The sequence below is a fragment of the Lissotriton helveticus genome, chromosome 12 (assembly GCF_964261635.1).
Source record: "Lissotriton helveticus chromosome 12, aLisHel1.1, whole genome shotgun sequence".
Lineage (NCBI taxonomy): Eukaryota > Metazoa > Chordata > Amphibia > Caudata > Salamandridae > Lissotriton > Lissotriton helveticus.
The window spans coordinates 50,163,087-50,189,014 of record NC_136073.1 but is presented as its reverse complement, the minus strand read 5'-3'; the positions used below and the strand labels follow the sequence as shown (position 1 = coordinate 50,189,014).

Below are 25,928 nucleotides of genomic sequence, written 5' to 3'. Positions count from 1 at the left end.
GTGTTTGCTTCTTACATTTTAGCACACCTGAAAATAGAAAAGATGGATAAACAATCCCTGGTACTCTCACCCCCTCTAAACCACTCTTGTCCAAAGTGGAAAAGAGAGACAATTTCCTGATATTGCACACCGAGGCCATTTTGTGCTTTTCAAAGATGATGATCACTAACTGGACACAGTATACAGTCCGTTGTTCTTTGAGCTGTCCAGAGATTAGTCCATGGATGAAAGTCTCATCATAGTGCTGGGCGCCGGAGGCTCCTCTTCAGTATGTGGCAATTCACTGTTCTTCTTCATTTGGCAAGGCAATGGGGTTCTTGTGAAGAACGAGGGGCTGCACATCATAATTCCACTCCCAGCTAGCGTGAATCCCGCAAAGACAATGAATGAGACCCTGAAGCCCCCAGTGAGGTCCCTGAGGAATCCTGTAAACAGATAAGGAAAAATAGTGATGATCATGACATTGTGACATCTGAATGTAGGACACAACATGCTAGCAAGCCAAATTACATCGCAAATCCTGTCCCATTGGCTTAGCAACTCTTCCCAGCCCCTTCTCAACTTGCTCCAGCGCCATAAAGCCTCCCTGCCTATCTGTACATTTATCATAATTCCCCTATACTACCTTCGCATCAACATCCATGCTTCCTTTCTGTCTGTTTCACAGCTCTTTTGAATCCACATCCAATCTCCTTCCAATGCCCCAGCTTCTTTCCAATTACTTTTAGTGACTTCTCTTCTCGATCCCAAATCAACTGTCCTTCCTTCTTCCCTAATCTTGGGCACTCCCATCTCCTGATAGTGCCGTACAGTTTTGAATCCATCTCCCTCCCAATTCCATTACTCTCCATTTTTCTGTCCATCTCTTTCTAGTGCTATTTAAAAACCTCCTTCCAGTCAGTTCTAGAGTCCTTCCATCTCTTTCCCACCTCCTATGAGAACATTGGAATGTTGAGAGCTCTATTGAAGACAATGGAGCAGCAGCAGCCTATATGAACAGGAATAGGCCACTGCACTCAACATTTCAATGTCCTAATACACAGGAGGACACAGGCAGCCTTCTTTCTTCCCTCCTCCTGCACATTGTCACTGGGGCTTCAGGAGGAGGGTGGGTACATTCTGCTCAGCTACAAGAGAACAAAGTGAAATGCAGTATAAATATTGGGACCCAGACCCCAGAAGTTTAGATAACTTCTGGACTCAAGAGGAACCTCTGCTAAGGAGAAGAGCTGGAGAAACCAAAGGAGAGGTACTGCCCCGTTGCTGCATGCTGTGTGGGGTTGGCCTGCAATGGCTGTTTCCTGCAAGTAGAGGACAAAGACTTTGCTTTGTGCTGAGTATTCTGCTTGAAGAAGATTACCAAGGGCTTGAAGTAGAGGTTGCCTTCTATTCGGAATTCTCAGGGATACAAAGACTTCCCCACCAGCTCCCCTGAACTCCCTTGCTGGGAGTTCTGACCTGCCAAGAGGTGCCTGTTCCTTAGTTGGGCCTCTGGAGGTTTTCTTGCTGCTGGGAGCTGAAAAAACTTGAAGCAACTGAGGAAGTGTGATGCATCCGCACCTGTGTTCGACACAACATCGCTGTGCGTGAAGAATTTCCAAGCATCACCGCCGTGCCGCTGAAGAAACCAACGCAGCACCTACCTGTGACTGGAGAAACCACTGCACACCGAATCTCGTGCACTGCTTGCCAAAGTCCGACTCCGACGCAGGCCCTGTGTGCGGCTGCAAGAATCAACACTTTCCTGACTCCCTGACTCCCGACACATCGCACTGGGGTGCCAAGTCTACAACAACACCAGGGCCACAGTAAGAAACCAGCGCATCACCAGCCGGCACAGTAAGAAACAGATGCATCACCCCCTCTCCAGTAAGAAACCGATGCATCACCTCCCCTGCGTGGCAGTAAGGAACCAACGCATCACCTCCCCTGGAGCAAGGAAGTGACGCATCACCTTCCCTGCGGCTGTTTTTGCTCATGATTTTGAATCATCCAAGGAACTTTGTGTTGAAAGTGTCACATCTATATTTTGCTATGGACAAAACTGTTTTTACCTTTTAAAAGTCATATCTTAATAACTGTATGTTGGATTTTTGTTGTTTTATTCTAGTTTGGTTTAGATAAAGTTTGCATATTTTTCTAAACTGGTGTGTTGTCCATTTGTAGTGTTTTCACTGTGTTACTGTAGGTTTTCACAAATGCTTTACACACTGCCTCTGAGATAAGCCTGTCTGCTCGTGCCAAGCTACCAAGGGGGTGAGCAGGGGTTGTCTAAGGATGTAACTCCCTTACCCTGACTAGAAGCAAGGGTCCCTATTTGGACAAATGTGCAAACCATTGTCAACTAGAGACCCCCATTTCTAACACAGGTTTAAACTCCGTACCAACCATAAGCCATTGGTGAAAGTACTCATATCTAATGGAATAATGAGGGCACACAATGTATAATGAGGATGACTTTGAGATTGTTAGATTTCACATACAATGTTAATATTTACCTGGGAAAAGAACAGGATATTGGACTGTTTAAGCGGTTCTCCTTTACTATTGTGTGATCATATCAGTAATGAGTGGGATAATTATAGGGTGGCCTGGTTGAGAAAGGTATAGCGGCAATACTGATTGAGGGTTTGAAAGCTGGTTATGAAGGGGATGAAACTTAGGGATAGTAAAACAATGTATCACTGTTGGTGGATGGACATGAGCAAGTTGCATGAAGAATGTAAGAAGTTGTGGTAAATTAAAGATGAATTGTTCCTTAGTGATGAGGGTTATATTCTCAGATGTGATAGGCTGATACCTTCTAAAGGGTTGAGACAAAGGATGCTAGAGTTAAATCATGAAGGACCTCTTGAGATTGTGAAACTCAAAAGAAGAGTGGAGTTGTCTTATTGGTGGCCAGACATTAATGTGGACACGGAGAGATGTGGGAGGATCTGTCAAGTTTGTGCTAGCTCGGACAAGGCACAGTTGGTATTTTAGGCAACCGCAGGGAAATAGAGAACATCCAAAGAATCCTTGGGAACACTTAAGCATATAGCTAAACATCAGAGAGGGGGAGAAGGAAAAAGGGGAACTTGTCCACCTTCCCAGACGATCAGTAAATACAACAAACAAAAATGAGTTATCTACCTACTGGACAAAAGGTTAGAAGATTAGATTCTCAGAATCTTAGTGGCAAGTGTGCCCTGGAACCCCCGTTGTGTTTTTAAAGAACCCGCACTCACCATCCTAGTCAGTGACATGCTTCATCATCGGATTCCCACCCTGGTTGGTGAATGCTTTAAGGGTGTGCAGCAGCACCTGATGACAGCGGAGCTGGCTTTTTGTGAGTGTGACAGTATATGTGGTGATGTGTGATTTAAAATTGGCTCAAGAACTCCTACCATGTGTAGTGATTTTCATAATGGAGGTCCTGGTCAAATTTTAAAAACAGTCATGGATCTTTATGAGACTTCTATTGATCTCAACTATCCTCAATGTGATCAACATGTTTCAGCCATCTAACTGAGTGCCTCTGGGGGTCAATATGGCTTTTGTCAGGACCAGAAAAAATCAACGCACGCACGCACGCACGATAAGGCATGCAATTGAAGGTTTGTACTTAGAAAACCCTTCAACAAGGAGAAAAAGTCACCTCTTGCAACAGTTCCTGCAAAGATCATGAAAAAACATATATGTTATGTAGGTAGTCATACCTTGAGTCTGCATGCATCTTTTGAATGACCACCCATGAAAGAACCATGCACAAACTTTTCATCATGTCGGTGTATATCTTATAATTGATTTACACCCCCACTGTCATTTGTAGGGTCACATTTTCACACATTCTGTGTCTTCAAATAGAGTATTAGCCAATATTCAGATGACGATGCACACAAGTCAGGTACAACAATAGACAAAGGCATTTAAAGGTGCCTCTCACTCTTGTGGGAACACACTGAAAATATGTTAAGCCAAATGCAGTCCGCACTGGAACATGCATGTGTGGGAATTCATTCGCATGCAACGTGGATAAACACAAACCAACTCATAATATGGTAGTCGATCACTACATAAGATGCTCTGAGGGGGTAGACCTTGTAGTCACACTCACTAAGCCATGAAAAATGTGCTATGTAATATTTGGTTTTCAAAGATAATTTAATTATTGTTATTATCTTAAATGAGGCTACCCCATATACTCCTCACTTACTTCATCAAGATGTCTCACCCTCCAGTGCACCTACCGATCCTCCTTATGAGCCCGCATCTTGTGTGGCTCTGAGGATTCTGACATTAAGTTCTCCTATGTCAGATTCTACACGCTTCCAGGCTAGGTGTCAAAGAGGACGCTCGTTAGCAGGTTTGCTAGGTCCATGCGGTTCACCTTTGCTCACTACCCACTAATTAGTATTTACTGACGCTGTCAAATGAGTCCTTGTGCTTTTAGGTACCGCCCACAGGGTGCATCTGCAATTGCAGTTTCAACGTGGAGCAATATCGCAAGTCATGGCAAGCTGCGCGTCCAACTGGTAGCTATGGAAACACGGACTGCGCATGCCATCTTCTCCAATTGATTTTGTTGGATCCCAGCGCTAGTCCGTTGATCGAGCCTGTCTTCCAATGGCTAGTGCGTCCCACTCAGAACCATGGAAATGGGGGACGAATGCCAGTCCACATCTGCCTACCATTGCTTTGCTATGTCATATTTGATTATCTCTGTATTCTTGCTCAATATATGCAAAGTGGATGGTTCTCTCAGAGTGAAGGGGGGATCAATAGCAATACATCTTGCTCTCCAGTGGCGACCGTAAGTGCAACTGAGTAATTGCATCTTATTGGAAGGTACTATAATACTCTGATTGGATTTATGTGACTTAGTAGTCACCAGGAGGGAGGCACTTCTTGCTGGTTATTACTGTAAAATGAAGTCAAAAACCCTGATCTGCAGTTTGCATCCCATATGTTATTAGAGATTATCAGGGACACGTAACTACAAAACAGAGTTCTATGAAATATTGTCATTTAATCTAGTTTTTTGGGTTGACATTCGGTAAATTCATCCTTGTTCTTTCTCAAAAAGACGTTATTTTAGATTGTCTATGGTCTTCTCTATTTGTTAAATGATGACCCAGGTCATGTTTTTGGGTGTGTGTCCTTGGGCCAAGAAATGGCCGGTCAGTTTTGTGGTGTTCCTCTTGCATCTCACATTGCTCTGGTGTTTACTGATCTGAGTTTTTACTTTTGTGGTGGTCATCATCCCATTGTGTCTGAGACTGCAGGTACAAGTAATCACATTCATTGAGTTGGATTTAAGCATATACATTTTAGGACCCATTTTGGATGACTGGGGGTATCCAGACAAGTAATTGCGGTCATCAACTGCTATTCCAAATTGCCAGAGATTGAAGTAACTGAAGTGACCTATACTAGTGCTAGAATTTTCTAAATGGAAAAGATATTTTTGAGAGAGGGCATTCCTAAATCCATGGAGTGGTGTGGCTCACTGGTTAGAGGCGGCAGACCCGGAAGCAGAGGATGGCCCGAGACCAGGGTTCAATTCCTGACGCGGCAGGGTTGTGGACCGAGGTCAGCGGACTCGATAATTCTCACTTCGGTGCCTACTCTTACCAGGGATCACACTCGGCAACTCTGGGCATTAGCTTGCCTCATCTCCACAACGGCCCCCCACATACACAGGGGATGCCTGGTTTCACCTTGGAGATACCCAGCAGCGATCATCTCACAGGGAAAGCCAGGACGGGTTCCCCAGTGGTCTACAACACTGGGATGCCCCATTGCTGGGGTAGCCATGCGCTTTACAAGACAACATAACATAACATTTTAAGTGACAATGGACCACAGTTCTCTTCAGAGAAGCATGAAGAATTCTTAACTAGGAATAGAATTACGAGGAAGAAAACGATTGTTTATCAACCTGCTGGGAATGGCGCTGTAGAATGTTTCAATAGGGTGATAATGGGAAGTGTACAGGCAGTCATCACTGCTGGCAGGATTAGGCGAAGGAAATAAGGAGTACTATTTGGGTCTACAGAATCGCAACCCCCATCAACGGGCTATAGTCCTTTTAGAATTCTGGGAGGAAAGGAGCCATTTATGAAAAACAACATGGCTTTAAAAAGCATGAAACTTTGAAGCAAATGATGTCCTTCTGTAGTGAAAAGCAACTTATTAAATATGCAAAAGTTGTACAAAGCGTAGTACAACAGGAGACATGAAGTAAGAGATGTGTATTTGGGATCAGGAGAATGGTTAAAATTGAAATTGGCCTGTAGAACAAATAAAGGTTGTAGCAAATTTTCAGAGCCACTGTAAGTTGTAAATGTTTTTTACCAAGTCTGCCTTGCTGAGCAACAAGAAGGTTTGGCATTATTGCAGGATGTTCATGTGCAATAAAGTTATTAATTGGCAGGCTACCAAAGAAAGCAATCAACATTCCAAAGTGTGGGATATTGCTGATGATGAACCTCATAAAGTCGAGTTCGCATCTACAGGAGTAGCGAATGAAGAGATCGAGAATGCTCATATTGCTGAAGCTAGTGACTCAAGTGGTGGAAGAACGACTACACGTGTTGAAAGAACAGTATTGTTACCTAGGAAGTTCAATAATTTTGTAATAGAATAGTGCACTTCCATAGGTCTAAGATTGCCTAGTGATATGTATGTGTGGGATAGTGTAATACAAATGCATATCAGTATGCAGCAGTTAGGTATGGAATCATGTTCTAAGTATGAATCATGTACTATGTAAGGTGCACTTAAAGATTTCTTTATTAAGAAGGGACATGGGACATAAAGCAGCACCAGTATTTATGTGTAGCTTATTTCTCCTTTATTTATTATCTATTCATGTATTGTTAGTGTGGAGTTGTTATGATTAAGAAGGGGAGATGTGGTATCTAGGTTACCTGTCTCTTGGTAACCTGATGCCACAAGTTCTGTAATGTTAGATTGTGTGAGAGCGGGTGGTGACAGTTGGAAGGAGATACCAGAGGTGTTGGTTACCATTTTCTGGCTCTCCAATAAACCTTCGATCACCTCCATGTGTACGAGTCAACCTTTGTGGATTGCCGAAGCACTCACATGTGAGTAATCAATGTCCAGTTACAATTAACAAAAATTACAAACACCAATATGACAGAAGTGACAAGATATCCAGAAGATGAGTAAATCTTGGAGTCTTTAATGGAGATTACAGCCAGCCGACACGTGTTTCATCGCCTTCGCGATTCATCAGGGCTAGAAGGCCGTATCGATGTCAGAAGGTCGCTCAGCTGGTGATAATTCCGACCCAGCCGGGCCCGTGACTAATACTGCTGGCGGTGGTTCGTTCAGCAGCGATCAATATTTCTGTATATGTGTGAAGATTAATGTACAAACTAATGTGCTCGGAGGTGACCCGATATCGCTGTTCCGGTTTGCGGTTGTCGATATCAAATGATATTACTATTTCCTTTTACTTCACGGATACCTGTTGCGGTTCCAAAATTGTGGTGTGTTTCATGCCGTGTTTGGCGTCCTCTGCGGGTGTGGCGGGTTCACCTCCTTCGCGCTCAGTTCCTGTCCAAACAGGAACTGAGCGCGAAGGAGGTGAACCCGCCACACCCGCAGAGGACGCCAAACACGGCATGAAACACACCACAATTTTGGAACCGCAACAGGTATCCGTGAAGTAAAAGGAAATAGTAATATCATTTGATATCGACAACCGCAAACCGGAACAGCGATATCGGGTCACCTCCGAGCACATTAGTTTGTACATTAATCTTCACACATATACAGAAATATTGATCGCTGCTGAACGAACCACCGCCAGCAGTATTAGTCACGGGCCCGGCTGGGTCGGAATTATCACCAGCTGAGCGACCTTCTGACATCTGGCGTCCTCTGCGGGTGTGGCGGGTTCACCTCCTTCGCGCTCAGTTCCTGTTTGGACAGGAACTGAGCGCGAAGGAGGTGAACCCGCCACACCCGCAGAGGACGCCAAACACGGCATGAAACACACCACAATTTTGGAACCGCAACAGGTATCCGTGAAGTAAAAGGAAATAGTAATATCATTTGATATCGACAACCGCAAACCGGAACAGCGATATCGGGTCACCTCCGAGCACATTAGTTTGTACATTAATCTTCACACATATACAGAAATATTGATCGCTGCTGAACGAACCACCGCCAGCAGTATTAGTCACGGGCCCGGCTGGGTCGGAATTATCACCAGCTGAGCGACCTTCTGACATCGATACGGCCTTCTAGCCCTGATGAATCGCGAAGGCGATGAAACACGTGTCGGCTGGCTGTAATCTCCATTAAAGACTCCAAGATTTACTCATCTTCTGGATATCTTGTCACTTCTGTCATATTGGTGTTTGTAATTTTTGTTAATTGTAACTGGACATTGATTACTCACATGTGAGTGCTTCGGCAATCCACAAAGCAATCAGCAGTAGTTTGTTCTACTCCAAAGAGTGGTTTAGGTTTGTCCACTCGCCGTGAAGCACCGTAGACATTTGTAATGAGCATATGCGTATAAACTGGCAGTGCACCCAACTTCAACTGTTTAAAAACCTTTCTGTTGTTTCAGTACGAGTCAACCTTACAGCTCCGAGAGACCTTTGTGTTGTTTAATTAGAACATTCTGTTCTCAAGGGGTGGAATGTTCTAATAGCTTTAATGTCCACCGTAGCTGGGCTTTACCGGCCATTGAAAGCCTGCTCCCTTTTTAAAGGCCCTCTCCTTCAGCTCTGGGCTATAACGCTGTTTCATGGCTTTTAATGGACAGTATAACCCTCTGTGGCAGGCTATAAAGATATAGTAGTGCCCTCATTAACTTCTGTTTCCATCTCTATACCAATTGTAGTGTCTTGCTAACTCTGCTGCCCTCTACTCATTTTCCAAGTTCTTTCTAGTACCATTTAATGCCCTTCTATCGCGTTCTAGTGCCCTCCCACCTCCTTCCAATTTGCTTTCTTCCAGTTGTCCTTTCGACCCCTCTCCTATCTTCATAATGGGCCTCTGTGATATTGTGGCAGCATCTGGCTACAACAGTGCCTTCCTCCAACCAACAAAATACAAACTCATGAACTGAAATGTCTAAAGAAGAGTGAAAACACAAGACCCACGGGTGTCCTCACAATCAGGTGACAGTGAGTGAGGACTAGTGCTTTCACATAATCCTACAATTCTTTAGGGGCCTTAATTGTAGTTTCCAAATATTTACTTCATCATTGCTACCTCTGAGAGGGTGAGGTCATGGTGGACCTGATGGTGTACATTGGATCCCTAGACAGGCCTGCGGATGGTGGCATAGACGGTTCATACCCAAGGTCACTTGGGAGACCAGGAGGTATCATTAAGAAAACCTCTTGGGATTTGGCTCTGTGGGATGGAGACCTCACACCTCCCCCTGTGCAACAGGTTTGGGGATTACATTTGGTTGATGTTATATTTTTCTTGAAATGAGATTGTGCCATTTTTGGGCATGTTCATTACATACATTCAGGGCCTGATTAGGATATGGATGGTAGCCAAAAATCCTTCTAATTGTTGATTAAATGCTAAACCTGAATGGGTCGGTAGAATTACCTCCTTATGGTCATGGTAACTGCACTTGTGGATTCTTCACTAGAGGAGAATTCTCCAATGGAGGGGATTAGAAGTTCCTCCACAAACCAATTCATTTTTTATTACCACCCAAATCCTAATGTTATTCATAGTTTCCCTCCAGGGGGTCTGTTCTTCAGGAGGCCAGTGTCACACTAATTTTACCTCTTATTTTGCCTGCCTAACTTTTTAAATATCTTTTGAGTGTTTTTCAGATGCTTTAAATTCATGATCTATAGGAACTAATGATTGTTTTTGTTGGTCAAGAATTCATTCTGCTGCAGCATCATTTCTCCTCAGAAAGTGAGGAGCATCACAAATCCTGTGCGCAACACTGATCCACATGCCTGCTGTGAGGGGTTTGCACACTTACCGGTTTCTAATTACATGGTGAGAGTCCAATTTTCTAGATTCTAGGAAAATCCTAGTTAAGCAATGTCTTCTGTACTGCTACAATAATACCTATTTAGCAAAAATCAGCTCCCTCTCCACTTTCTTTGTTACATCTCAGGGGGCATATAGGTTTTGTTGAATGCCTTCCAGGTTCACATCGGCAGCTGCTACATTCCAAAGTATTATACAGCATATTTTGAAAGACCTTCTCATAGTGTATGTTTTTATATCAATGTTCTAGTTCATGTTGAGGGGGAGGAGGAACCTAATAAGAACTTTAGGAATGTTTGAAGAGTTTAGGGAATGCAGGAGCTCACAGTAAAGAAAGAAACATGTCAAATTTGATTGGGTTTGGGATACGTTATCTTGTTCACATCCTTCAGGGAATAAAACACACACATGATTTAATCATGGTAGTAAAGATGGCACTGGTTCCTAGTGATATGGAGCAGCTCAAATAATTCCTAGATCTTGCATAATACAGTTCCAAATTCATAAAACAGGTTGCTGTATTGTAGACCCTTTGGGAACTATAGTTAAAAAGAATGTCCATTTTTATTTATCTCAAATGGTGAATAATGAAGAGTTGATTGAGGGTTCTGGCTCTAGATCTCTAAAAGACACTGCGCAGAATTGTTTTGTAGTGGGAAGATAGACCCTAGCTGGTTACTGGGCAGTAAATTGTTTCAGTTCTTTCTTTCGTGTCCTCGCATCGAAGCTGAGGATACGGGACAGAGGTGAGGCTCAGGATCCTCTGCCCGCATCGCCCACAGGATATCGATATCAGGGCCCCAATGGTCTGCGCCTTATTGCCTCCATAGACTGAGAGCATCTGAGGAGGGGTGGTGAGCGGAGGCCCGGAGCCCGTGAAATAGAGGCGAAACGACGTGGGACCGGACCCTGCGTTGGCGTGAGCCCTACTCCGACCCCCACAGACTGCGCCTATCCTTACATCAGGTGAGGTATGGAGCGCGGGTGAGTGGAGCCTGAAAAACGGAGACTAAACGGCTTATCACCGGACCGCTGCATACCGTTGAACTACCAGGGATCACTGCTGCTCAGACGGGACGGCGACACAGAGTAGCCTCGGATTGTTATTTCACGATAGGCAGACGCGTAGCACCCGCTACACTCCCGCGCGGGCCCACCTCAGCCCCCTGCTGCTGGGAGGGATTATTCCAGGAGCGCTTAGGGTTAAAGCAATATCGATCCGAGCAAAGAAGAAGACTGGGGAGTCAGGGCCCGGCCTGCCTGACCTTAAAATGGCGGCCGCCGCTGATGTCCAGATCTAAAACAGCAGTAGGTCAAAGGCAGGCACTGAGCAGACACTTCACTCTCCTCCTCACTGTCAACTTTTGCTGGCTTGGGCCCCGGCCATCCTGAGTGGAGGATGGCTCCTTATTAAGGCATTATTAATTAATTAATTAATTGTGGGTTTATATAGCGCTAGAATCAACTCCCGGAGGAGTATCTCCGCGCTTCGACCGCTGGGGAACCCGTCCTGGCTCAACCTGAGAGATGGTCCCTAATGGGTATCTCTAAGGTGCGACCAAGCATCCCCGGCGGTCTGGGGGGCCGTTGTGAAGATGAGGCAAGCTAATGCCCAGAGTTGCCGAGTGTGGTCCCTGACTAGAGTAGGCACCGAGGCGAGAATTATCGAGCCCGCTGACCCTGGTCCACGACCCTGCCGCGTCGGGAATCGAACCCTGGTCCCGGGCCGTCCTCTGCTTACGGGTCTGCCGCCTCTAACCAGTGAGCCACACCACTCCAAAAGGGCAGGAACAAGAAAGGACAAGTGAAAGATGATGATTAATAGAAAGAGATAAGGACATCCAGGTTTCAGATGAGCTTGGCAACTACGAAGGCGGCCATCTTGAAATTACTTTTAACTAGGAAAGAAATGGGAAATAACCCTGAATTTTAAGCTGGTTATACATCCTAAGCCGAAGTTTACAGACTTAACCAAATCCATTCAAGACAGGGAGAATTCACAAACATCCCTCACACTAGGAATAAGAAGAGAACAAACTCAATAACAGAAACCACAGGCAGACAGGGGAGCAAGAGAGCACATCAAGCATCAAACTGGACAATTGGCAACTAAGCAGAGAAGACGAAGTAACAAATGGTAAATATTAGCAATTAAGTAGAGAAGAGACACTACAAGGATTACATTAATCTTGCTAACAACCGGAGACAGAGAGTGACATGTAAGAGAGGGCAACTCATACAATACATTACGCCAAGCAGCAAATATGGACGACAGCTACTTAGAGCCAGTAGGCATGAACGCTTATGTCATAAAATATCCAACCAAATTATCCAAAAATGCAGCCAAAAAATTCAAGCACAATCTAATGAGGAAACATCCGGACACACTGATCTCTGACCCCTCCTTTAGCACAGACAAAGGCATTATAGTGAATGACCTGATATTCTTCACCAGAAGAACGGCTAAATGGTGCAATGCGATCACAAAAATGCTCAACATGAAAACTATAAACAATATCCCACATGGCACAAAACTTGTGATCACATCGTCACCTAGATGCAGAGCGGACCTATGCATAACTATTTACAAAAATTGAATAGTGCTTATACAAGCAGCCAACAACGAATTAGATAAATTCGACAACATGTTCTCAACCTTAAAAGAATCTGTAGAGAACTCAAGATCTCAACAACACCGGACCCCACAAGAAGACACTCTAGACACCAACAACACTACCACCACAGACTTCATACGAACTAGAGACCCTTGGGAACAATCTACGCAACTAGGAGACACAATTGGAACAGGAAGGACATTGGTTGGGAATGATACAGAAAGAACGGAGATGTCTACACGATATGCGAATAATGACCAAGAGCAGTGCCAGAGAGAAGAATCGCCGCCTCTCCCCCCAATGAAGGTACATCTCTTACAAGTAGGCCACTCAATGAGAACCTGGAAATAACTGATTTGGAAGATATCAACCCTTCCATACCACACGCTACTACAGTACAAGTGACATCTAGAACCATACGAAATGCATACCCCCCAAACGTGGTACTAAGATCACAAAGCATAGATAACGCAACCCACATCGCACATAGAGGTGGAGCAGACAACCGAATAAATGACAAAAAAAAGGATCTCAGCAAGGAGAACCGATCTAAAACACGGAAAAGCAAAACGCGAACCCCAAAATAAGCAAGTGAGCACTCCTAATATGCCACCCCAGACTCAGAGAGAAATCAAAGAGCTTCAAACACAAATAGGCAACATGGCACAAGACATAATAAGCACTCTGCAAGCGATGGAAAAGTTACTCGAAATCATGGTAAACACTCACTCTAGTTGAGCACAGCCAAGAACTAGTACACAACTCTCAAAGAAAGAGCAATGAGACGGCCATGCCATTATCAAATAGGCATAATCGACCAGAGAGGAATCGTAATTACTTATCGGAAGAGGAAACCCTATCCTTACTCTGGGCGTATGAGCCTACGGACCGCAGTAGAGGGGAGGAAATTAAAACAGTCCTGATCGACTCTAATAGAACCTCCATACAGAATGAAAGGAAACCCAACCTTAACAACTTACAACATGTCCTGCTAATCACCGACTCACAAAAACTGAACCCAAGTAGCTCAGGGAAACCTCTGATATGACTACTGCTCAACTGTCGGTCCGCAGCAAAACATGCATCAGACATAGCTGACCTCATTATTAGCAAGGAAATTGACATGACAATCCTTACAGAAACATGGCTTTCGGAATCCTCGTCTCCATTCATGGATCTCCTAGTACCCCTCAGTATAACATTGTGAGACTAGATAGACTAAAAAAGACAGGAGGTGGTATAGCCTGCATTCACCGATCGGATATAGAGGTCAGCCAAATATAATCTGACCCACTCGAATCCTGTGAATATCTCGGTCTCAATATAAGATCGGCAGACCTGCATGCGCTTTACCACCCACCAGGAAATAATGCTACTTTCATAGACCAGTTATTGGAGATCATAACGGCTAACTCTAACACTGACGCTAATAACATATTCCTAGGTGATTTTAATTTACACTGGGACGACGGCAATGACAAACAGGTCAACGCTCTCAAAGACTTTTTAGTGAAGCTAAACCTCACCCAAGCATGCACACAGCCAACACACTCGAAAGGAGCTACGTTAGACTGGATAATATCGAGAAACAATGATACTTCAATCCTGTCAATTGTTCAGTGCAACTGGTCGGATCACCATGCCATAATCTTCCTGATACCCACTTTGAAAAAGAACAAGACCATGCAACCTATCAAACTCAAAAAATTGACTCGGGACACTAAAGACTCGAATATTAAACTATGAGTAGAAAGCTGTGAGAAGGACCTAAATCCACCTAACAACCTGCAGAATGTGAATGACCTAACAAATCACTACACTACATCAGTAATGAATATAGTCCACACCACCATGCCACTAAAACTGAAAAGAGTCACAGAGAAGGTTAAAAATCCATGGTTTAATGGGACACTAAATGAAGACAGACGGAAACTGTGACTGGCATAAAGAAAATTGAGACAACACTCATCATCCCCCGAACTGACATCCCTAAGAAAAATCAGAAACGAATACAACAAAAAGATCCTCAATTCCAAAAAGGAATTTATTAGATCGGAATTGGATAACGCCAAAAACAGACCACGGAAACTATTCGAAATCTTAAAGCAACAATTCAATAAGCTGGCCAAATCCGCCCAAGAGACTACTAAAACGCAACTAAGTTGTGAAGAATTCTCAACATTCTTCACCGATAAGGCCAACACGCTTGAAAGAGAGCTCAGGAGAGCAGCTGATAACCTTCCCAACCAACCAACCTCAACGATCAATACCACTTCGAAAATTGTCTATAATAAGGCAAAAAACAAGGCACAGTGGGATACCTTCAAACTATATGACCAGAATACCATCGCCAAAACGCTCTCCGATATCAAACCTAACAACCACTACAATGACCCACTCCCTTCAAAATGCCTGAAAGAAATCAGCCATATTGTGATTCCAATATGGACGAAAATAATAAATGCCTCTCTATCCCAAGGGATCCTTCCAGAATGCCTAAAAACAGGTCAAGTCGTCCCCATCATCAAAAAACCTACAGCGGACCCGGCAGATCCTAATAATTTTTGCCCAGTGACCAACAGTCCATTACTTGCCAAACTAATTGAGAAATGCGTGCAAAATCAACTGAGCCAGCACATCGCCAATTTCACGCTACTGGACGACTGCCAGTCGGGATTCAGAACAGGACACAGCACGGAAACAGCGATCCTACATTTTGTCGATGGCGCACTTCAGACCCTAGATCACAATCGCACATGCCTACTAATCCTCCTTGACCTGTCATCTGCATTTGACATGGTAAATCATGAAACATTACTGACCAGGCTCCATGACAGGATGGGAATGTCTGGAAATTTGCTGAAATGGTTTGAATCCTACCTTCAGAATAGAACGCAAACATTCCTGGTCAACCAATCACTTTCACCATCATGCCCTAACTTTTTTGGTGTCCCGCAAGGTACTACATTGTCTCGATCACTGTTCAACATGTATGTCGAACCTTTTACAAAAGTTCTCCGAAACTCAAAGATATCCTATCACATGTACGCAGATGACACGCAAATATATATCAAGTTCGTGTCTCTGGAAGACATCAAGTTAATTAATGAGGCCTTAAAAATGTCATTACAATGGTTAACGAGCAATCATCTGAAGCTAAACGCACAAAAACAGAATTCCTACTAATTTCACCACCAAAGAACCATACAGAAGTGAAGGAATGGTCCAAACTGATCACAGCATTAAATTGCACTACTACCCTAGTTGACTCAGCAAAATCACTAAGAATCACGTTGAATGAGAACCTAGGCATGAAAGTCCACATTAAATCAATGGCAAAAAGTGCCCATTTTCATTTGAACTATATTAGTAAAGTGAAACCATTCATTTCTATGGCGGATCTCAAACTGGCAGTCCAATCATTAGTTATCTCGAGGATTGAATATGGATGTACAACCTTAGCAGGTCCACCAAAAATCTCCACAGCACCACTAAAAGCATGCTTCAATGCAGTTGCAAGACTCATCACCGGATCGAGGAAATTCGACCATATCTCTCTACACCTGAAAGCATTAAACTGGCTACCATACGAGGCCAGAATTCAGCTACAAATGGTATGTATCACCCACAAAGCGCTCCACTACGATACACCAAGATACCTTGCACAGAAAATGTAATTATTAGGAGGAAGCAGACCAGCCAGGAATGCCAAGGAGCTATCGATGAGACCACCCATTTTCAGGAAGAGGAAAACATATGACAGAGCTTTCTCAGGAGCAGCCCCCATAATCTGGAACTCACTCCCTCCAAACATTAGGAAAATTGTAAACACAGCAACATTTAGGAGGGAAGATAAGATCTTCCTGATGAGTAAGTTCCTTACATAGGTAAGACAGTTCATCCCTACGACCGTGACAGAGATATTACCAATACAGAACATCAATGTAAGTAAATAGAAAGTTACCAGCGGTACGACTCTACTCCTGACACAGGACTGTAGAACGCAGATTGCACAGGATGAAGACAGTTAAGAACTTTTGCACACTGGAAGTCCCAGTACATCTTGACACCAAGTTGTATCCTAAATCTACCTCATGTCACTGTGTATATATTTTTATGCTTAACTCCTGAAGGCTATATACTTACCTACCCCATATCATTATGAATCGTTATATTATATAAGTTCTATCTCTAACATACCGCATGTTATGTAAAGCGCTCTGATACCTAAGGGTCTTGTTCGCGCTATATTAAAGTCTATAAATAAATAAATAGGGGAAACACAGTACACTTGTAGTACTGGCCACAAGCTCTTCATTCATGCTTTCACTACTAAACATTCAGAAAGGACAAACCCTAGAATTTACAAATGGATGTTGGGGCTAGAAGGCTATAACTTTGACATGGAATACTCACCTGCACTGAAGAATATGGTTACCAATTGGGTATTCGGCTTACCAGTGACAGATACAGAAAAGGAGAGTAGCACAATTGATGATGTGGCTCTGAATATGAGGCAAAAAAGTTTTACCAAACATGAGTGAGATGTGGATTATGCGGAGGATGATAGGTATCAAAATCAAAATCAACCAGTATATAGTAGATGATTGACCTAAGAAAAAAGCTTTAAAACATCAACTCAAACAATATTGGGATGAGAGAGATTAATTATGTTTGTATGAAGGAAAAATTCTGAGAGTTAAGATTATAGTAGCCCCTTTAATAATAATGTATGGTGGGAAAAGGTATCCATAGTGGATCCATTCCACAGGGAATTGGAAAAACATAGTGCAGAAGGTATGGAAGCACCAAGAAATGTGTGAGGAAAAGTGTGGCAAAGACCGCACTATGGAAAAAGACATCCGGAGTTTGGGTCTACATAGACCAGGGCAAAAACAGGCCAAAAGGATAAATTTTTCAGATGATCAAAAAATGGTGGTATTTATGTGATTATATGGCGAAGATATGCAAATCCAAGCTCTGTGATCCTTATTCGTCAAGGGCAAATGGTTAATTCTAACAAGACAGCACGGAATAGACCACTGAGTAATTAGAACTAGGACGAGGAGGCCAACCAAAATTCCTACCTGTTGTAAGGACTACCAACTTAGCAAATTTACCCGAATCCTCTCAATATCTAGTGTTTTATATATTACCCCCGTAGAGGAGGAGAAACTCAAATAAGTAATGTTACTTACCCTATTTTTAATTCTTCTTTCCCCCTGACCTTTTGGTTTACTCCATGATATGTTGCCGGAGACACTGTAGGAGATCCTACTGCATGCGGACAGTTAGAGAAACAGATGGCGATTTTTCTGACCAGAGCTGTTGGGTGTTGGTGATATTTCTTGCATGTTCAAAAGAACTCTTCACTTACCTCACATAAGTTGCTTTTAACTGGTCAAATAGAATGTGAAGTCCTCACGTGCAAGGAAATGCCCTCATCACCATTTGATATGCTCTCAGAAGTGGTTAATCTAATACTGACTAGCCCATTGTATGAAATTTACAAGAGTAATGTGTTAGTGTGCAGTGACTAGTGTAGTCACAGTAAGTGCATCAGCACTGTGGTATTTAAAAAACATCCTTCTACAAAATAAATTTGATATCTCCTAAACGCATCCAAGTCAAATAGTTTTTATACATTTATTGAGTGTGGATCATTTCCACTTCTTCCTTTCTGACGTCTTTCTAATACAACTGCTATTTGTCACTCCTCTTCTGCTAAATTCCTGACTTGCCCTTTGCAATATGATTTGCTTTGTTCCAATTAATTTTACCTGAAAATGGGGGACCCAGTAGTGCAGCAAAGCCAGTGACCATCATGGAGAGCCCTACAGCACTGGTCGTCCTCGCAGTGGTCACCAGATCGGGCAGCGTAGTATAAAACATTGGTGCAAAGGCACCAGCGTTAAGGCCGTAGAAGAGCCCAAGGGCCATGATGCCCTGGAAGGTGCTGCCAAGGGGCAAGAGGAGCATACTGAGACCAGTTATTGAGGCCCACAAAGCCGAAAGCTGCAGCGATGAAAGTAGCTTGAGGTCAGCAAACCAGCCTGATAGGGGGCGAGAGCACATGTCTGCTAGACTTGTCACCGACATGAGAAAGGCTGCCTCGTAGCTGCTAAGGCCCAGGTCTTTCCCGTGTGACACCAGGTGGACGTAAACCATGAAGGTACCAGTAGAGAAGAGAAATGTGCCCAATTGAAACATCACAAAGCCACGGTTCCGGTACAGGCTGAAGTTCAGGTCAGAAGTCAACTTGTGCAAGAACAAAGCACATTTGCTGCGCTTTTCTGCTTCTCCGTTGCCATGGTTGTGGTCTTGCCTCACACAGACAGGCCTAAGTAGAGCCCCACAGATGCACAGGTTCAACTGTATTGCTGAGAGGATGAGGAGGGCCCCTCGCCAGCTGTAAATGTCAATGAGAAATTGGAAGAGTGGTGAGAAGAAGATGGTGGAGAAGCCATTTCCAGTGAGTGCCAAGCCCAGAACCAAGCCCCTTCGGCGGAGGAAGTGCTTTGGGATGGCGCCCATGGTTGGTGAATATACCAGAGCCCAACCGAAGCCTGAGAGGGAAGAAAACAAAGATTGTTATGATCTGCCTCAGTTATAACACACATCCACCACTTGTGCCATGTTCCTTCTCTCATTGTGCTTCCCTAGAGTAGTCCAATTAGGTCTCTGGGGAATCGCCTTCACACATAGATGCACAGTTGCGCACTAGCTCACATACAAACACACAAACAAACAAACAAACGCAAGCTCCCAAGGGATACCCAGTTATAGATTCCTGTAGAAATCAGAAGGTCCGGGACAGAGAAATTAAGAATAACTTTATTGAAGACCCTGGCACCAAAAACAATGGAAAATATACATTACATTAAAAAACAAATAAAGTGGAATGATGATGGCAAGAAAACTGAAGAAGCATGAGACAGGGAGGGAAGAGTGTGGAGCAAAAGTAAATAGAAAATATACATGACAGTCGACTAATTATTGGGAAACAGCCTTTATAATGCTGTCTTTACCATGCAATGTGTATACCAAGCAATGTGTTTACCATGCAATGCCTTTACCACATAGGTACGTTTTTGTGCCTTTACCACACATGGAAAGTATTTGTCATTTTCTATCTTGCCATGGATAGCACTGTGCTAATTCTATGCTTAAAAACTTTGATAGAAAAACAGACATTTTAGGTGAGCAGATCTAGAGAGTCGCTGGTGTTGAGAGTGCTCTAACAGGAGCTGCTTCCCACCTAAACTTGAGAACTACCCAGAGTTCTCGCCTTCTTTTTTGCATAATTTATGCGTCACTCTATGCCTGAAGGGGTTTTGTTTTGACTTAATACTGGGTGCTCCCTTGTGTCTGAACAAAGCTATACCGCTCTGAAGAGCTCTAATTAGAGCGAAACACTGTGTCAGGGGTTACTTTTACTCTTTTCAGGTTGGCTTGAGTTGGTATTTTACCAATTCAAAGCTGTAATATTGTGCCTGGAGTGATAAATGGCTTTTGTCTTTTTACAGCTCGGCAAGGACAGCACTGTACTAGCCCTATGCTTAGAGACTTTGCTGAATAAATGGCAAAAGACTTTGTCATTTTCTATCTCGGCGTGGATAGCACTGTGCTAATCCTATGCTTAAAAACTTTGATGGAAAAACAGACATTTGAGGTGAGCAGATCTAGAGTTTCACTGGTGTTGAGAGTGCTCTAACAGGAGCTGCTTCTCACCTAAACTTGAGAACTACCCAGAGTTCTCTCCTTCTTTTTTGCATAATTTATGCATCACTCTATGCCTGAAAGGGTTTTGTTTTGACTTAATACTGGGTGCTCCCTTGTGTCTGGACAAAGCTATACCTCTCTGAAGAGCTCTAATGAGAGTGAAACACTGTGTCAGGGGTTGCTTTTACTCATTTCAGGTTGGCTTGAGTTGGTATTTTACCAATCAAAGCTGTAATATTGTGCCTGGAGTGATGAATGGCTTTTGTCATTTTACAGCTCGGCAAGGACAACACTGTACTAGTCCTATGCTTATAGACTTTGCTGAATAAATGGCAAAATAATTCGTCATTTTCTATCTCGGCATGGATAGCACTGTGCTAATCCTATGATTAAAAACTTTGATGGAAAAACAGACATTTGAGGTGAGCAGATCTAGAGTGTCGCTGGTGTTGAGAGTGCTCTAACAGGAGCTGCTTCCCACCTAAACTTGAGAGCTATCTAGAGTTCTCTCCTTCTTTTTTGCATAATTTATGCGTCACTCTATGCCTGAAAGGGTTTTGTTTTGACTTAATACTGGGTGCTCCCTTGTGTCTGGACAAAGCTATACCTCTCTGAAGAGCTCTAATTAAAGCGAAACACTGTGTCAGGGGTTGCTTTTACTCATTTCAGGTTGGCTTGAGTTGGTATTTTTACCAATTCAAAGCTGTAATATTGTGCCTGGAGTGATAAATGGCTTTTGTCAATTTACAGCTCGGCAAGGACAGCACTGTACTAGTCCTATGCTTAACCCCATGCGTGCGGCGCATTTTCCCGCTGTGCGCTGCCTTTTTCAAAAACACGCGGTTCATGACGAGCTCAGCTCGTCATGAGCGTACGAGAGGCGTAACTCATGACGAGCTGAGCTCGTCATGAGCATCGAAGGGGTTAAAGACTTTGCTGTATAAATGGCAAAAGACTTTGTCATTTTCTGTCTCGGCGTGGATAGCATTGTGCTAATCCTATGCTTAAAAACTTTGATAGAAAAAGAAGAACAGACATTTGAGGTGAGCAGATCTAGAGTGTCGCTCCTGTTGAGAGTGCTCTAACAGGAGCTGCTTCCCACCTAAACTTGAGAACTACCCAGAGTTCTCTCCTTCTTTTTTGCATATATATATATATATATATATATATATATATATATATATATATATATATATATATGACTTCTGTCAGGGGAGCAATTATATATATATATATATATATATATATATATATATATGCATATGATATATATATATATATATATATATATATATATATATATATATATATGCATATGACTGAAAAAAAAACAAAGGTTAAAGTGGCACAATAGTTAGGTGAATATGTCGGTGCCAACATAATGTTTTGAACTAAAAAGAAAAATGCAGAAATTCACCAGTTATAGTTCGCAGCGCTAACTATAACTTGGGCCCCTCCCATGCAGGATTTAGACCTCACATATTACATATCTCATGACATGTTCTATACAATCATTTACAATATCACTGATGACATCTAAAATTACATCATTGATGACATCACCTTTGGCAGTATGCAGTATGGGTTGGTGGCAGGACCTGGCCTGGGGCCAGACCCTGCATCCAGTACCCTGTAAGCAGCTAACCCCCACCGGGGAAGAGGTAGCGATGCCCCCTCCCCAAGTCACTATTGGCCCGAGGACACCATCCCCCAGGTCAAAAAATATACTATTAGTGGAGGGAGACGTGTGTTCCTCCTCCTCCCTGTGCCTTAAGAAGGCCAGAGAAAACCATCCCGAGGCAAAATACATTACCTTTAGGAGAGGGGGCATTTGACCACTCCACCCTCAACACAAATGGGCTCCAGGGACTCCATCCCCAGGGAAATACTTTAATTATAGGGGAGGGGGCACGAGGTCCCCGTCCCCTGATTCTTAAGAGGCCCCGGGGACCCCATCCTAAGGAATAAAATAATCGGATGTATGACGCTACACCGCATACTTTTACAATGCATACATTTACAACGCATTTTTTACAACGCAACATCCATTACAACACATTCTATTACAACGCATGCCATTACAACACATTTTTAAAAACTACCTTTACAACGCATTCCATTACAAAGCATACTACCTTTACAATGCATACCATTACATTGCATGTATGATAAGTATTGGATAGTGTAGGGGTAAAAATTACTATTCTAACTCCAGGGGGGTGCAACAGTAGGGTAAGTGTTGGATAGTGTAGGGGTAAAAATTACTATTCTAACTCCAGGGGGCTGCAACAGTAGGGTAAGTGTTGGATAGTGTAAGGGTACTATGCATTGTAATGTTATGCGTTGTAATGGTATGCGTTGTAATGACATGCAATGTAGTGATATTCGTTGTAGTGTCATGCGTTGTAAAAGTTGCGTTGTAAAGGTTGTTTCCCAAAATATTCTATATTAAAGGATGGGATGGGTGGAAGTCAACCCAAAGCCCAAATGGACCCTGAGGACCCTATCCTGATGTTTTTTTTTTTATTATAGGGCAGGAGAGGCTTAAGAAGCTCTGAGGACCCCATCCACCGAGGCCATAGTTTAATCATAGGACATGGCATAGGACATGGCATTGCGTGGCCCACTCGATGAGCCTTAAGAGACCCAGAGGACCCCATCCCAGAGCCAAATACCTTACAGTTTGGGGAGGGGGGCACTCAACCTCCTCCCCAGGCCCAAATAGGCCCTGGGGACTCCATCCCTTGGCCATATTTTAATTAAAAGGAGGATTTTGAGTGGCCCCTGTCCCTGAGCTTTAAAAGACACAGTGGACCCCATCCCCGGAGCCAAATAACTACTGTTTGGGAAGGGGGGCACTTGACCCCCCCTCCCCAAGTCCAAATGGGCCCTGGGGACTCCATTCCCTAGGCCATATTTTAATTAAGACTAGGGGATTGCGTGGCCCTCTCCCTGAACCTTAAAAGGGACCGGGACCACACACCCTGGACCAATGACCATAATTAAGGGGAGGGGACATTATTAAGACCCAGGGACCCCATCCAGGGGCAGAATTCCATAATTAAGGCAAGGGTGCAAGTGGCACTCCTCCCAGAGCCTTCTTGGGCCTCGGGGACCCTAGCCCCCAGGGGCCTAAAGTGGGTGTCACGGTGCCCTCCTCCACGATCCACAAGTTGGGGGCTGTGGGTGCAGCCCCGGGCCCCCACAGTCTCCATGCGTATTGCGAGAGCAGCTGCGTTTGTGTGCTCTCTCCGGATGGGAGCAATGTCTGTTTCACTCCTCGCAGGTTTTATAGGCAGGGTCACAGAATTCTGCCCTCACCAAGCAGGAGCATGTTTAAATCTTGTGCTTCCTCTGAGCATACATGCTTTCCCTGCCTGTACTGCTGCAGGAAGAGAAGGCATGTTTTTTCCTACTCTGTGGGAGATTTCAAAATGCTCCCACTAGGTGGGAGCAAACATATGTTTCCCTGCTAGTGCTAGTGCTGGAAAGAAAACTGCTCTGTCCTGGGGGTGGGGTACCAGGGACAGAGTACATGAGTCGGCCCTGGGTGTTCACAGTGCCATTCAAGGCTCAGGGAGGGGTATCATGTGTCACCACCTCCCTTTGAAGTTAATTTCAGCCCTGGGGATGGGGTACCTGGGGCCTACAAAGGTTCAAGGAGGGGGCCAACGGCCCCCCTCTCTTTAGGCCTCCCAATAGGCTTTACGAGGGTGCACACTCCCTCCCCTTATTCAGAACCAGGCCCCAGGAGATGGGGTCCCTGGGGACCAAAATGGTCTTGTGGAGTGGGACTGACTGATGCCCCCACCCCAAATATTTATAATTATAATGGCAGGCCACCCTTTTCTTTTTTTTGTTACAGGGAAAGTGGTCCCAGTGTACACTTTTTTTTATAAAAACAAAACAATCCTTTATACTCAATTTGAAGTGAAAATAACAAAACAACAATTTTAAGAGGGCTGTTGTTTAATCACATCCTCTTCAAGGCAATGTATGACAAAAACCATCTTGCAATATACAATGTGCCCAGAAGGAAAAGGGGAAAGTGGGATGGGTAAAGTGATTAATGGTGAGGGTTAGGTTAAGTTGCCACCTTACTGGTAGTTCCGTGGCATTTAGGGAGGCTCTTCCCGAGGCAGTTAGTTCACTAGCAGTAGGGTCTGCCAATTTTTCTATCATTGGAGACTTGAATCTCCATTTTGACACTCTGTGTCTTTCTTCAGTGGGAGGGATGGTGGCGGATCTCGAGGCCCTTCAACTGTTCCAGCTGGTCTCGGACCCCACTCATAAGGGTGGCCACATTCTGGACCCCTTTTTCTCCAACTTAGAGGGGGCTACAGTGGCCCCCCCTCTCCCCCTGACCTGGTCAGACCACTCGCTCGTGACTATCTACTGTCCTCTTATAGAAGCCCCACTTAAGGCGCCACTGCGAGCTATGCCCAGACGGCGCTGGAGCAAACTTAAGGCGGAAGATCTCCATCGCCTTCTCACTGATGATCCTCTGGGTGCAGTGGAGAACGTGGAATCTGGTTATGACCATTTCTGCGGATGGGTAACCAGAGCCCTCGACTCCCTTATCCCGATGGTTTCCAGTAAGTGTGGCCTCCGCGCCCCCAGCCCCTGGTATGATGGCAATCTGAGGGCTCTAAAAAGTGTCTGTAGACGTGCAGAGAGAGACTGGAGGAAGAGGTATGACAGCAGCAAAAAAAACCTGTATATGGCTGCGGTTAAGTCCTATCACCGCGCGGTCTGTAGAACCCGGGCGGCATATTACGCTCTGGAGTTTCGCAGCAGTGGGAATCCTGTTAAAACCATCTTTAAGGCCCTTAAAGACCTTGTGGCTAGGAAGCCTGCCGGCAATTCCATCAGCTCCAATACCCATTGTGAAGCGCTGGCGGCTTTCTTCCTGGAGAAGGTCCAGACCATCTATAGGGCCTTCCCCACCACTGCACAAACCAGTACGGGGCCACCCATCCAGCAGGTTCAGGTGGTGCTAGATTCTCTCCCCTGTCTCTCTTTGGAGTCTTACACGGCATTGGCCCTTCGAGTCAAGTCTGGGTCGCCGGTTGACCCGCTCAAGCCACCAATGTTCAGAGACCAGACTTTTGCTCGCCCGGTCTGCGACTTAATCAACATGTCGCTATCATCTGGCCAGGTGCCTTTGAAATGGAAGCATGCGGTAGTTATGCCCATTTTGAAAAAACCATCTCTCGACCCCTTAAAATCGGAGAACTACCGCCCGATTTCGCTTCTCCCGTGGCCAGCCAAACTCGCGGAGGTGCATGTTAACACCGCCCTCACTGATCATCTGTCGCGTGCCAACATTCTGGACGACACCCAGAATGGTTTTCGGGCCGGCCACAGTACGGAGACAGCATTGTTATTTATGGTCGAGCACCTGCGGGCAGTTCTGGATGCAGGTCAAACGGCGGCGCTTGTTTTGTTAGACCTAAGCGCCGCCTTTGACACGGTCTCCCATGAAATTCTCCTGCAGCGGCTGGAGGAGATAGGGGTGACTGGCACTGCACACCAGTGGTTTCGTTCGTTTCTCAGGGATCGTTCCTTCTGTGTGGCGTCCCCGCCCTATCAGTCCAA

General features: G+C 44.4%; 1 protein-coding gene across 1 annotated transcript in view; it reads right to left on the bottom strand.

Moving 5' to 3' along the window:
* Positions 1 to 213: 213 nt before the first annotated feature.
* Positions 214 to 25,928, bottom strand: part of LOC144799352 (monocarboxylate transporter 13-like) — a 115,794-nt gene continuing 90,079 nt past the window's right edge. The window contains exons 3-4 of the mRNA XM_078670610.1: positions 18,389 to 19,174; positions 214 to 425 (exon numbers count right to left, since the gene is read on the bottom strand). Of these exons, the coding sequence (XP_078526736.1) occupies positions 214 to 425; positions 18,389 to 19,174 (998 nt within the window). The remainder of the gene's footprint in view (positions 426 to 18,388; positions 19,175 to 25,928) is intronic.